The sequence below is a fragment of the Schistocerca cancellata genome, chromosome 8 (genome assembly GCF_023864275.1).
Source record: "Schistocerca cancellata isolate TAMUIC-IGC-003103 chromosome 8, iqSchCanc2.1, whole genome shotgun sequence".
Taxonomy (NCBI): domain Eukaryota; kingdom Metazoa; phylum Arthropoda; class Insecta; order Orthoptera; family Acrididae; genus Schistocerca; species Schistocerca cancellata.
The window spans coordinates 492,551,705-492,567,162 of NC_064633.1; the positions used below are offsets into that span (position 1 = coordinate 492,551,705).

A 15,458-nucleotide genomic window follows, 5' to 3' on the forward strand; every position below is an offset into this window, starting at 1 on the left:
AGCTGCAGCCGGCGTCACCGCGCCGGAAGTCGCGCGCCTTATCGGAGCATTGCGCAAGCCACCGGAAGCGAGATTTTGAGCAACACGGGCCTAGTAATACTAGGGCCCGTGTTGCCCGGATTTGAATGCTCCAACTCTTTAAGTGCCCTTAAAGTTATTAAACCCAAGTATCTGAACCAAGAAAATCCTCTCTAGATTCTGGGTAAAAATCCAGGCAGGAATTCAGATAAACAAAATGAAACATGCTGCAGCTCACAACACTTATAATAAGTACACCACTGTAATGACGTGTTGGTGTCCCCGCAATTAGTGACATCACTGTTCTGGCAAAAAGTATGCACCAGTGGGAGAAGGAGCACATGACAGGAAGCTGTTATAGGTAAAACCCAACTCTTGGCCATTGTATACCACCTTCCAGCCGTTTTGAGAAAGTGAAGTTGCCTCATTTATGCTTGTTAGTGTACCAACTAGTTTGCAAGGCATATCACAGATTTTACGATTTTGTGAGTTGTCTGACCCCTTTAAATTAGCAGGAAGGAATAACACTGATCAACCAGAAAATTATGATCCCCTGCCTAATAGTCGATACATCCATGTTTGGCATGGATAACAGTGGCAAAGCATTGTGGTATCGAAGCAATGAGGCTTTGGTAGGTCTGGAGGGAGTTGGCACCACATCTGCACACACAAGTCACCTAATTCCCGTAAATTCTGGGGAGCAAGCCGATTCGCTCTGATGCCACATTAAATGACATCCCAGATCTGTTCAATACGGTTCAGATCTGGCGAGCCAGCACATCAATTGGAATTCACCACAGTATTCCTCACAGTCCTGGCCTTGTGACACAACTCAACATCTAGCTGAAAAATGCCACTACCATGGGGAAACATGACTCACGAAAGGGTGTACATGGTCTGCAACCAGTGTACGTTACTCCTTAGCCACCATGGTGCCTTGCATGAGCTCCACTGGACCTATGGATACCCACGTGAATGTTCCCCAGAGCGTAGTGAAGTTGCTGTCTGCCTGTCTCCATTCCACAGTACAAATATCAAGTAGCTGTTCCCCTGGAAGACAATGGATTTGCGCCCTCCCATAGGCATGACGGAAAACGTATCGGGATTCATCAGACCAAGCAACACACTGCCACTGCGCCACTGTCCAGCACCGATGGTTACATACCCATTTCAGTCATAGCTACCAATGTTGGCTGTGGAGGCCCATCATTAGGAGCATTCAGTGCACTGTGTTTTCTGACACACTTTTACTCTGCCCAGCATTGAAGTCATATGTTAGTTCTGCCACAATTCACTGCTTGTTCTGTTTTACCAGTCTGCCCAGCCTATGACATCCGACGTCTGTAATTAGGGGTGCCTGCCCAACCCCACAATGATTCAACATGGTTTCACCTTGGTTAAACCAAAACCTAACAAGTTGTATAATCTGAAAACTGCTTGTGCCGAGCCTTCAGGCCATCATAATCTACCCTCGGTCAAACTCAGACAGATTGCATCCCTTCCTCAATCTACACGCTCATGCACCATGCATGTGTCTGACTAGCAGTCATTCCTTGCCAGGTGACACTGCTATCATCTGGACGAGTTTATATCAATAGTAGGTTGGTGGTCAATGTTCTGGCTGATCAGTGTATTTCAGTGAGGCAATGGTTATTAGGACATTCAGTCTATAATGTTAACACCCAGTCAAGAGACTTCTGATTTATTACTTCAATCCCTTTGAATTTATTTTAGTTGGTTATTTGAACAGACATTTCTACATGGACTATTATAATAATTGTTAATTCTGTATAGTTGTACGTGATTTTTTGAGAAATGTAACTGACAGTAATGGAGAGCAAGTCAACTGCAACTGGTGTAACCATTAGCCATATTGACAATACTGGTTTTCCAAAACTGTATCATTATGAACTTACAGATATTTTCGTATTTGAACACTGCATTGGCATAAAGGACCAGCAACTATGTTTCATTATTTATTTAAATTCCAGTCACAGCTGCATACATATTCCTTATTGGTGACTAGATTTGAACAAGTCTATTTATTTTCGAATCAACCACTACCTGCATCTTTGTCAACTGAATGGAAAATAATTCCAGTATAACAAAACTCTTATGAATTAAAGTTGAAACAAATAAGACCTCGGTCACAGTTTTTAGTCTTATTAACCATGTGTCAACACTTCTAAGAGTGCCTTCATCAGAATTTAAATGTTTAAAGTGGCCTTTAACATAATTACAAATTTATGTGAAAAGAAAAATTTTATATAAAACTGTAAGAACTGACAAACAATACAAGACAGAGACAGTACTTACATGTTACATATAAAATAAATAACAGGCCAGAAGGGCTTTAGTCACATTTTTTTTAAAAAACAGAATGATTGAAGGCAAGTCACTATGGGCTGCTAATATCTGTAAAGCCACAGATAGCAACAGACTGAGGAGCCCGCGTTAACAAGTGTGGGCAGTTGAACATGACACCAAGAGTGCCATCTGGTAGCCGTAAATATAAGTAGGCTACTTAACATTTAAAATATAGACAGTTGAATGTTAAAATGAACAGTATTTAGTACTTGAACTCACAGGCAAAGTTTTATATGAAAACAGCAGTCATGGTAACATTTTGCTTATGTATAAGGATAGAAATACAGTTTTAAAACTAATTAACAGTATAAAAAGAAGCAGTACTTACATGTCACATATAAAATAAGTATAAAGCGAAACAGTTTAAGTCACAATTTAAAGTAAAATGTGTGGAAGGCGAGCCACTATGGACTGCTTGCATATGTCGTGCTTCAGACTGAGGTGCCCGCGTTAACAACTGCGGGCAGGTGAGCAGTGCACTGAGAGTGCCATCTAGTAGCCGCAAGTACATCTTGGCTACTTAATGTTCAAATGTAGACAGATGAATATTATGATGAACATTCTTCAGTACATGATGCAAAAGGCAATATTTTGTTTAACAGGAACAGATAATGTAACATTTTGTCTACATCAGAGCTTAGTAGTACAGTTCAATGTATAAAAACATCACTATACAAAATAGAAAATACAAAAAGGGGCTGAATGACACAGCCTGTAGAAAACGATATAACATGAAATACAGCCAACAAACCATTTAATAAATGAAAAATTATGAGTTGACTTAGATGGGGGGTGGCGGGGGGGGGGGGGGGGGGGGGGGGGGGGGGGGGGGGGGAACATTTCGGTAACTGCATGTGGAGGCCTGAAATTAAATGTCAAGTAACAGCTTTATACCGTTGAAAAAATTTTTATTACACAACTGCAGCTGCTCATTGAGAATGAGGCTATCATTTCGAGAAAGATTCTTAAAAATCTCCGATTCTTCAAGAATAGCTAATCTATGCCCTTTCTTCTTTGTGTGCCAGAAGATGGTCGGCAAAAGATGAATTTTGGGTGCTAATGCCAATTTTTCTCAAAAGGTGTCCTTTATACCTGGTTGTAAAGGCATGTTCTGTTTGTCCTATGTAATAAGAAGAGCAGGTGTCGCAGAAAATCTTATAGATGCCAGAACTTTCTAAAGGGGAGCGAGTCGATTTTAAATTATGAAGTTTTTTTCAGATTATGATTGGTAGAAAAGGCAACGTTGCAGTTGTATTTATTACAAAGAAGGTGTTGGATCTGATAGGAGATAGGACCAAAGAAAGGAATAGAAAAATATTTTTTTTGGGTTAGATTCAATGATAGAAGTGTCAAGTGTAGTAACTCTTAACAATTTTCTTTTTAAGGATGTTGTCTACTATGCCAGGTTCATACTCGTTATTAATTGCTATCGTTTTGAGTAAATTGATTTCATTGTTGAATTTTTCTTTCAAAAGTGGAATAGAAGTAGCTTGGTGAATAGCAGAGTGAAAGAAAGGGTTTTTATGAGATTGTGGATGCATAGAAGATGCAGGTACGATCTGATCAGTATATGTTTCTTTACGAAAAATATTGAATGAGATTTTATTTTCTTCTATTGCATGCGTCAAGTCAAGAAAGTTTAATTGGCGGGCCTCGTTTTCAAGTTCAATGGTGAAAGATATTTTCTCATGAAGTTCACTGAAGAGATTAAAAATATGGTCAATGCCATCAGCAGGTCCCTTGTAAATGACTAAATCATCAGCAATGTATCTGAAATAGGAGAGAATGCCTAGTGCTGTAGCTGAAAAATAGTTGAAAAAGTTTTCTTCTAGAGATTTGATGAAAATATTGGCAAGAATACCAGCTAAGGGATTTCCCACAGTGAGACCATCTGATTATTGGTAAAATTGTTCATTAAACTCAAAATAGTTGTACCTGACTACGACTGTGATGACATTCATGAAATGAGTGATTTGTTCATCTGAAAAATCTTTTTTGTAATGACATAATTTTTTTTCTATGATTGTAAGTGTTTCCTGTACAGGGACATTAGTACACATATGTTTGATGTCTAATGAAAACAACTTGGTGTCTGAACTGCATTCTAAATCTTTTATTTTATGGACTAAGGCATGACTATTGGGGATGGAACAGATGTTCTCGAAAATGAATGACTTTTTCAGAGTTTCATGTAGAAATTTGGCCAAATCATGGTACGCGCTATTCATACTATTGGATATCAGCTGTATCTGATGGTTAGGTTTTTGGATTTTAAATTGAGACAAAAGTTTTGGGGGCTGAGGGTCCATGTTAATAAGTATTTTCTTCTGAAAAGGTTTGATTACAAATTTTGCGTTATTGATGGCTGACCTGAGTTCTTTTTGTAGCTTTGGAGTCGGATCCTAATTCAGTTCCAAAATACTATTTTCGCTAAAAAATCTAAGGTTTTGGAAATATATTCAGACTTGTAGGCAATAACTATAGAGCAACCTTTGTCAGACTTAGTTATTAGAACATCTGCTTCTTTAAGTTTATTATTAATGGAATTAATTAATTTTCTATCATTATGTGTAACATTATGAAGGGAAGCTGTATTTTTACTGAGAATATTAGCTACATCATAACCAATTCTAGATTGACATGAATTATCTATTTTGCTACAATCAATACCAATTTTTAGATGGACAAGAATTTTTTTTTTAATCACATTTTTGTTTGACAAGTTAGCCATGACATTGTACTTCAGCCCTTTTTTAAGCAAGTCTGTTTCATTCTGTATAAAAGTAATGTTAGTTTTAATTAGAATTCTTTTATAAAATATGCGACCGCTTTTTTTAAAAGTACTTTGAGGACATTTTTCACCAGGAAACTGACAAAAAAGCGTATAAAGTTTCTTTTCATGCTCATGCATTATGCGTTGTTTACAAATTTCTAAATGTTCATTAAGCTGTATCCAGAAAGTGTAAATGTTAAAATTATAATTAATACGAAAAATATTTGTCAGCTCTAAATACCGATAATATGCCTCTTCACTAAGAAGGTCTTTTTTATGCATTACAATGGAATTATTTTGCAGTCGCAATGGTTCAAAAATGTACAGACTCATTCGAAACTAGTCACCATTAAAGAATATGTATGAAACTGTGATAGGAAACTAAATGAATGATGTATGTTTACTATAATAAGTACAAAATTTAACATACTTTTTTATATTAATTTATTTGTGCCTTTGGTGTCTATCATCAGAGATCAAATGCACACACAACTCTTACATGTGTATTATTATTTTAACAAAAAGATATCAACTAAATTATTCTGAAGGTTAATCTTCAGATGTATATGTCTTTGTGGAGTCCCCATGTGCCTCACAACATACAAACTGGAATCATACACGTGACCTTTCTTGCCAAAAAGGTATCCAGGTGTGTGAATTTTATCCATTAACTTACTGGATCTTTGTTCTCAGAGTGACGTAATGGCCAAGTGTCAATTCACATCCACACAAAACTAGGTAAAAAGTTTCTATTGAAACAGTACCCCCCCCCCCCAAATATTCATTACTTTAATCCATACCTAAGCTGCATTCCTGGTTGCAAGCATTATTCCCATTTGTTTCTGAGGGCCAGATCCCACACATGCAATAGTCAGACTGTTCTGCAACTTTTAATTTGTGTAACTTTTGTATTATTTTGTGTTGATGTTAGGATGATGATTGGATGTATTTCCACTAAAATATATTTACTACCTGCAGAACTTGACATGTTCAATATGGATGTTGTCGTACCCTCTGGAACAAAGAAGAAAGGCCAAGGAGGAGAAGAGCTGGATATTTAAGTACATATCTGGAGTTGGGTATCAAAAGCAGTAAGAGCCAAAGCAGGAGTCTCCATTATGATAAAGAAATCATGGGAAAAAAAAAAGAATCACAAATTGGACATTCATCAATCAACGTATTATAACTGTTGAAATGACATTATTTGCTAGGGAAGTTGTAATTACTGGCGTATATGCACCCACAAATGACACAAAAGATAAGGAGAAAGATACATTCTGGGCCACCCTCAGGGAGACTATTTAAAAAATCCCAAGAAGAAAGGAACTGATTACCATGGGAGACACGAATGGAAGAGTAAGAATTAGAGAATTCCGTAGAATAGTAAGAAAACATGGAGAGGAAGAATATAATGACAATGGGGAATGAGTGATTGCAATTTGTGAACAATTTGATCTAAAAATTACCAACACACTTTTCAAACACAAGGACAATCTTAAATATACTTGGCAAAAGACCACTAAAGAACTTCGTGGTATAATAGATTATATTATCATTAGGCAAACAAGTTGTTTCAAGGTAGTAGATGTCAGATCTTACAGAGGGGCCCAGTGTGGATCAGACCACCATCTAGTAAAAATGAAATCTTTTTGGCCATGTAAAAATGCAAGGAATGGTACAAGTAACATAAATAAAATGAACTAGATGGAGAAATATGAAAATTTACCTTTTAATATTGACAGCCTAAAAGATGAAAGTATCAGAACACTCTTTGCGGCCAGGATGGAAAGGAAACTGGTTCAATCATCTGAAGGGAGTACAGAGGAAATATATGACTACATAAAAACTAATGTAAAAACCATAGCAACAGAGATGTTAGGTAAAAAAGATAGCAACCACAATCGTGCAGCAGAGTGGTGGTCAGAGCAAATAGAAGTCCTCATTAGAGAAAAAAGAAATGTGTTCCTTCAGTGGTTGAATGATAAATCAGAAGAAACAAGATCAATATACAAAGAAAAGAAGAATGAAGTGATGAAAAAAATAAGGATGGAAAAAAATGAAGCATGAGAAAGAACATGTGCCAAAGTTAATAGCAAATTACAATTTGGGAGAGCAAAAGAAGGATGGTCAGTATTAAAAGGGCTTCGACAGGATACAAAAAGCAAAACCAATCTCCAACTGATGACACAGCAGGAATGGGAAGAGTATTCCCAAAAATTATTAAATGAGGACAGAGAAGAAAATCTAGAAGAAGGAACAGTGGAAGAAAATGGACATGAAGATGATGAGATCCAGACTTTAGAAAGTGAAGTACTTCAGGCGTTGAGAACAGGAAAGAAAGGTAAATCACCTGGACCAGGCAATATCAATCTGGAGTGTCTGAAATATGGTGGTGAAAAAATTGTGAAACTGATAACACAGCTCTTCAACAAAATGATACATGGACATTCAATACCCAACGAGATGAAGCTAGGTTACATTAATACCATATTTAAGAAAGGGGATCGCAAAATTTGTTCAAACTATCGAGGAATTTGTGTTACAAACACATTAATGAGAATTTTTGTGAAAGTAATTAAAAACAAACAGGAAAAAAAATTTAGAACCCAAGAAGAACAATGTGGTTTCATGGCTGGGAGATCACGTGTAGACCATATTTTCACATTACGGCAGATTTTGGAGAAACATTGGAGAAAATCAAAAAATATAGGATTAATTTTCATAGATCTAGAAAAAGCGTATGATACTGTTCCAAGAAAATTACTTTAGAGAGCACTACATATGGCAAACATAAACCATTCCTTGATTAAAATAATACAACAGATGTATAAAGAAAACATTTGCCAAGTGAAAGTTGGTAATAAACTTTCACAGAAATTTAGAACAAGCAAAGGCCTTTTACAGGGCTGTCCCATGTCACCATCATTATTTAAAACCTATACAGATATTAGCCTTAGAACATGGTTTTGTAAATGTAATAGTATGGGATTAGAAATAAGTTTACCTACATCATTTATTGTTTTCTGATGATCAAGTAGTCGTACCACAAGATGGGGAGGATGCTAACTATATGTGCAATCAAGTAGCAGTAATATACAAAACTTGGTGTTTGAAGATTAATTACCAAAAAACAGAGTACTTGACTAATGATTCAGATGAGCTATACAAGGATGGAAAGAAAATCAAAAAGATAAACACTTTCTGTTATTTGGAATCAATTTTAGAAATAGAGGGAAAATCAGGGTCAGAAATCAACAAAAGAATTAGTGGCGGACGGAAGGTCATTGGGATGCTTAACTCAGTCTTATGGAGCACGAATGTAATGAGCAGAACTAAAAAATTAATACACAAATCTATATAAGAGAGTGTGGTTCTGTATGGGATGGAGACCTGGACAATTAACCTGTGTTGTTGTTGGGGTCTTCAGTCCTGAGACTGGTTTGATGCAGCTCTCCATGCTACTCTATCCTGTGCAAGCTGCTTCATCTCCCAGTACCTACTGCAGCCTACATCCTTCTGAATCTGCTTAGTGTATTGATCTCTTGGTCACCCTCTACGATTTTTACCCTCCACGCTGCCCTCCAATACTAAATTGGTGATACCTCGATGCCTCAGAACGTGTCCTACCAACCGATCCCTTCTTCTAGACAAGTTGTGCCACAAGCTACTCTTCTCCCCAATTCTATTCAATACCTCCTCATTAGTTATGTGGTCTACCCATCTAATCTTCAGCATTCTTCTGTAGCACCACATTTCGAACGCTTCTATTCTCTTCTTGTCCAAACTATTTATCGTCCACGTTTCACTTCCATACATGGCTACACTCCATACAAATACTTTCAGAAACGACTTCCTGACACTTAAATCTATACTCGATGTTAACAAATTTTTCTCCTTCAGAAACGCTTTCCTTGCCATTGCCAGTCTACATTTTATATCCTCTCTACTTCGACCATCATCAGTTATTTTGCTCCCCAAATAACAAAACTCCTTTACTACTTTAAGTAGTCTCATTTCCTAATCTAATTCCCTCAGCATCACCCGACTTAATTAGATTACATTCCATTATCCTCATTTTGCTTTTGTTGATGTTCATCTTATATCCTCCTTTCAAGACACTTTCCATTCCGTTCAGCTGTTCTTCCAAGTCCTTTGCTGTCTCTGACAGAATTACAATGTCATCGGCGAACCTCAAAGTTTTTATTACTTCTCCATGGATTTTAATTCCTACTCCGAACTTTTCTTTTGTTTCCTTTACTGCTTGCTCAGTATAAAGATTGAATAACATTGGGGACAGGCTACAATCCTGTCTCACTCCCTTCCCAACCACTGCTTCCCTTTCATGTCCCTCGACTCTTATAACTGCCATCTGGTTTCTGTACAAATTGTAAATAGCTTTTTGCTCCCTGTATTTTACCCCTGCCACCTTCAGAATTTGAAAGAGTATTCCATTCAACATTGTCAAAAGCTTTCTCTAAGTCTACAAACGCTAGAAACGTAGGTTTGCCTCTCCTTAATCTTTCTTCTAAGATAAGTCGTAGGGTCAGTATTGCGTCACGTGTTCCAACATTTCTACGGAATCCAAACTGATCTTCCCCGAGGTCAGCTTCTATCAGTTTTTCCATTCGTCTCCAAAGAATTCGCGTTAGTATTTTGCAGCTGTGACTTATTAAGTTTCACATCTGTCAAAACCTGCTGTCTTTGTGATCGGAATTATTACAGTCTTCTTGAAGTCTGAGGGTATTTCGCCTATCTCATACATCCTGCTCACCAGATGGTACAGTTTTGTCAGGACTGGCTCTCCCGAGGCTGTCAGTAGTTCTAATGGAATGCTGTCTACTCCCAGGGCCTTGTTTCAACTCAGGTCTTTCAGTGCTCCGTCAAACTCTTCACGCAGTATCGTATCTCCCATTTCATCTTCATCTACATCCTCTTCCATTTCCATAATATTGTCCTCAAGTACATCACCCTTGTATAGACCCTCTATATACTCCTTCCACCTTCCTGCTTTCCCTTCTTTGCTTAGAACTGGGTTTCCATCAAAGCTCTTGATATTCAAGCAAGTGGTTCTCCTTTCTCCAAAGGTCTCTTTAATTTTCCTATACGCAGTATCTATGTTACCCCTAGTGAGATAAGCCTCTACATCCTTACATTTGTCCTCTAGCCATTCCTGCTTCGACATTTTGCACTTCCTGTCGATCTCATTTTTGAGACGTTTGTATTCCTTTACTGCATTTTTATATTTTCTCCTTTCAATAATTAAATTCAATATTTATTCTGTTACCCAAGGGTTTCTACTAGCCCTCGTCTTTTTACCTATTTGATCCTCTGCTGCCTTCACTATTTCATCCCTCAAAGTTACCCATTCTTCTTCTACTGTATTTCCTTCCCCATTCCTGTCAATTGTTCCCTTATGCTCTCCCTGAAACTCTGTACAACCTATGGTTCTTTCAGTTTATCCAGGTCTCATCTCCTTAAATTTCCACCTTTTTGCAGTTTCTTCAGTTTTAATCTACAGTTCATAACCAATAGATTGTGGTCAGAGTCCACATCTGCCCCTGGAAATGTCTTACAATTTAAAACCTGGCTCCTAAATCTCCGTCTTACCATTATATAATCTATCTGATACCTTTTAGTATCTCCAGGGTTCTTCGATGTATACAACCTGAAGCACATAAAAAAATTACAAGCTCTAGCAGATGGACTTCTGGAGAAGATCAGCAAGACTCTCCAGGAAAGAGAAGATAAGGAATACCGAAATATTAAGGAGAATATATGACGTAATGGACAGGAAGAAATTACAGTGGTACAGGCATGTACGACAAATAGAGGAAGCCAGAATACCAAAACTGATACTGGAGTGGGAACTGGAGGGGAGAAGAAGAAGACGACGACTTATGAACATCTGACTCCAAAATGAACAGCACACGAAGAGAATGGGCGCAGAGGAAGCGGACACACAAGATTGAAACACCTGGAGGAATATTTTGAAAATATAGTTAAAAAACATTTATTCTTTGTATAGTAATTTTCGAGTAAATTATTATGTTGGAGATAAGCCTATGTAATGAGGAAAAGCTCAAAATAATAAATAAATAATAACTTATATACTTGGAGAATGCATCTCAGAACACCAGCATAAAAAGTTTTAAAGTGCTGAAGAAAGAGGGCATATGGACAGCTGCACAAATGTTTTAAACTAAGGAGAGAGAGAGAGAAAAAAAACTTAAAAGTGTTTCCCAACGATTAAACCCTTGTCAACTTAACTTAAATGTTGAGAAAACTAGATTAACATAGGTATTACTACTTAAGATATGATTCACTTCCCAAATCTGTAGTAGCCTTTTTATTACTACCATCAAATATGATATCACTTCACACTTAATACACAGCTAAAACTGGTTTTAGAACTAACAAATATGTTGTCACCACAAAGACGAAAAAACAAGACAATTAACAGACCAGGCAAATCACATAAGAAAGATGAAAATAAAAATGAAAATTCCCTCAAATTCGAAGATATTTTCAACAGCATAAAATTAGCAACAAAAATGAGACATTAATGCATTCAATTCATTGTTATCTGGTAGTAGTGGCCTACCTCCATCTTCAAAGTATTAGTAGTTTATTTTTATGTCTATGTGTTCAGAAAGCAATGATTCCTTGTGTTTTTTAGACTGGTATTTTGGCCATGAAAAAGTACAAAACACAACAAAAGAATAAAATACTCAAAAAGGGCAGCTTACAAATCAGAAGAGAGATGCTATAATACAGACAATGCTTTACTGATGTCTTAATGACTTATTTGCATATTTACCTCACATGACTGTTTCGATTCAAGCAGTTTTAAAATAGTATCCTGAATAGCTGATTGTAGAAAACCAGTGCAGACAGATTTCATATATAAGTCCATGAGGGTAGTTGTGAGAGATGCTGCTCGGAAAAGCGTAGATGTTTCTTCTTCTTTCTCGATCTCAGCTTCATTTAGTGCTTTCAACAGGTCAGCTTCCTTCCTCTCATACCTGCACACAAAATTATCTTACTATACCAATTGCCTCCACGAAGATCTTTTAGTTATTTACACAAAGATATTTACATGAACAGCACAAGGTGAAACTGACTGTAAACTCAGCATTTTCACACTACTAGGAATATGAATACTTTTCTATAATTAAAGCTGTCCTTAAAACAAAGTTTGGTTTGAACACCACAAAGTTTATTAGGTAGTCGTATACTAGGTGGTATGTCCTTGCCTTCCTCCAACCTTTTGGACTGCTTTACCCAGCCAGTTAAATGGCGACAAATAGTTTAAAACGGATTGCAAAACAAGAGGTAACTTTCATGAAAAATCTCTCTCTCTCTTTTTAATGAAATGTCACAAAATTTGACACTTTTTTGGTTCCCACTTAAAAATGTTTTAAATCTGAGGGCAGCAGTTTATTTTTATTGTTGACTGATAGTTACTTACTTTCTGACAGTCCTTTTGTTCTGCCTATCTGCAACTCAGCATCTCCACTATATGTTGAGTAGCAATTATCCTTTCCATAATATTGTTACATTCCATCCAGGATTTTCCACTGTTTTATTTTCCCAAAAATGTTGTGTTTTTTAGAGATCTATAATTTGAAAAATAAATTACACTGAATAGTTTTGTAGTACCCAAGTTTGTTGTTGTTGGGGTCTTCAGTCCTGAGACTGGTTTGCTGCAGCTCTCCATGCTACTCTATCCTGTGCAAGCTTCTTAATCCCTCCAAGTACCTACTACAACCTACATCCTTCTGAATCTGCTTAGTGTTTCCATCTCTTGGTCTCCCTCTATGATTTTTACCCTCCATGCTGACCTCCTCTACTAAACTGGCGATCCCCTGATGCCTCAGAACATGCCCTATCAACCGATCCCTTCTTTTAGTCAAGTTGTGCCACAAATCCGTCTTCTCCCCAAATCTATTCAGTACCTCCTACCAATCTAATCTTCAGCATTCTTCTGTAGCACCACATTTCAAAAGCTTATATTCTCTTCTTGTCTAAACTATTAATTGTCCGTGTTTCACTTCCATACATGGCTACACTCCATACAAGTACTTTCAGAAACAACTTCCTGACACTTAAATCTATACTTCATGTTAACAAATATCTCTTCTTCAGAAACACTTTCCTTGCCATTGTCAGTCTACATTTTATATCCTCTCTACTTCGACCATCATCAGTTATTTTGCTCCCCAAATAGCAAAACTCCTTTACTACTTTAAGAGTTTCATTTCCTAATCTAATTCCCTCAGCATCACCCGACTTGATTTGACTACATTCAATTATCCTCGTTTTGCTTTTGTTGATGTTCATCTTATATCCTCCTTTCAAGACACTGTACATTCCGTTCAGCTGCTCTTCCAGGTCCTTTGCTGTCTCTGACAGAATTACAAGGTCATCAACAAACGTCAAAGTTTTTATTACTTCTCCATGGATTTTAATTGGTACTCCCAATTTTTCTTTTGTTTCCTTTACTGCATGCTCAATATATAGATTGAATAACATCAGGGATAGACTTCAACCCTGCTTCACTCCCTTCTCAACCACTGCTTCCCGTTCGTGCCCCTCGACTCTTATAACTGTCATCTGGTTTCTGTACAAATTGTAAATAGTCTTTCGCTCCCTGTATTTGACCCCTGCCACCTTCAGAATTTCAAAGAGGGTATTCCAGTCAACATTGTCAAAAGCTTTCTCTAAGTCTACAAATGTTAGAAACATAGGTTTGTCTTTCCTTAATCTATCTTCTAAGGTAAGTTGTAAGGTCAGTACTGTTCCATCATTTCTACGGAATCTAAACTGATCTTCCCTGAGGTCGGCTTCAACCAGTTTTTCCATTCGTCTGTAAAGAATTCGTGTTAGTATTTTGCAGCCATGACTTATTAAACTGACAGTTCGGTAATTTTCACATCTGTCAACACCTTCTTTCTTTGGGATTGGAATTATTATATTCTTCTTGAAGTCTGAGGGTATTTCGCCTATCTCATACATCCTGCTCACCAGATGGTACAGTTTTGTCAGGACTGGCTCTCCCGAGGCTGTCAGTAGTTCTAATGGAATGTTGTCTACTCCCGGGGCCTTGTTTCAACTTAGGTCTTTCGTGCTCTGTCAAACTCTTCACGCAGTATTGTATCTCCTATTTCATCTCCATCTACATTCTCTTCCATTTCTATAATATTGTCCTCAAGAACATCGCCCTTGTATAGACCCTCTATATACTCCTTCCACCTTTCTGCCTTCCCTTCTTTGCTTAGAACTAGGTTTCCATCTGAGCTCTTGATATTCATGCAAGTGGTTCTCTTTTCTCCAAAGGTCTCTTTAATTTTCCTTTAGACAGTATATATCTGACCCCTAGTGATACATGCATCAACATCCTTATGTTTGTCCTCTTAGCCATCCCTGCTTAGCCATTTTGCACTTCCTGCCGATATCATTTTTGAGACTTTTGTATTCCTTTTTGCCTGCTTTATTTACTGCATTTTTATATTTTATCCTTTCATCAATTAAATTCAATATCTGTTCTGTTACCCAAGGATTTCTACTAGCCCTCGGCTTTTTACCTACTTGATCCTCTGCTGCCTTCACTATTTCTTTTCTCAAAGCTACCCATTCTTCTTCTAATGTATTTCTTTCCCCCTTTCTTGTCAATCGTTCCCTATGCTCTCGCTGAAACTCTCTACAACCTCTGGTTCTTTCAGTTTATCCAGGCCCCATCTCCTTAAATTTCCAGCTTTTTTGCAGTTTCTTCCATTTTAATCTACAGTTCATAACCAATAGATTGTGGTCAGAGTCTACATCTGCTCCTAGAAATGTCTTACACTTTAAAATTTGGTTCCTAAATCTATCTGAAACCTTCCAGTGTCTCCAGGCCTCTTCCACATATACAACATTCTTTCATGATTCTTAATCCAAGTGTTAGCTATGATTAAGTTATGATCTGTGCAAAATTCTACCAGGCGGCTTCCTCTTTCATTTCTTACCCCCATTCCACATTCACCTACTAGTTTTCCTTCTCTTCCTTTGCCTACTATCGAATTCCAGTCACCCATGCCTATTAAATTTTCGTCTCCCTCCACTATCTGAATAATTTCTTTTCTCTCATCATACATTTCTTCAATCTCTTTGTCATCTGTGGAGCTAGTTGCCATGAACTTGCACTACTGTGGTAGGCGTGGGCTTCGTGTCTATCTTGGCTACAATAATATGTTCACTATGCTGTTCTTAGTAGCTTACCTGCACTGCTATTTTTTTATTCATTATCAAACCTACTCCTGCG

General features: G+C 37.3%; 1 protein-coding gene across 1 annotated transcript in view; it reads right to left on the minus strand.

Moving 5' to 3' along the window:
* LOC126095200 (ras GTPase-activating protein 1) overlaps window positions 1-15,458 on the minus strand; it is a 175,390-nt gene that overhangs the window by 67,784 nt on the left and 92,148 nt on the right. Inside the window, exon 13 of the mRNA XM_049909932.1 lies at window positions 11,976-12,180. Coding sequence (XP_049765889.1) covers window positions 11,976-12,180 — 205 coding nt within the window. The remainder of the gene's footprint in view (window positions 1-11,975; window positions 12,181-15,458) is intronic.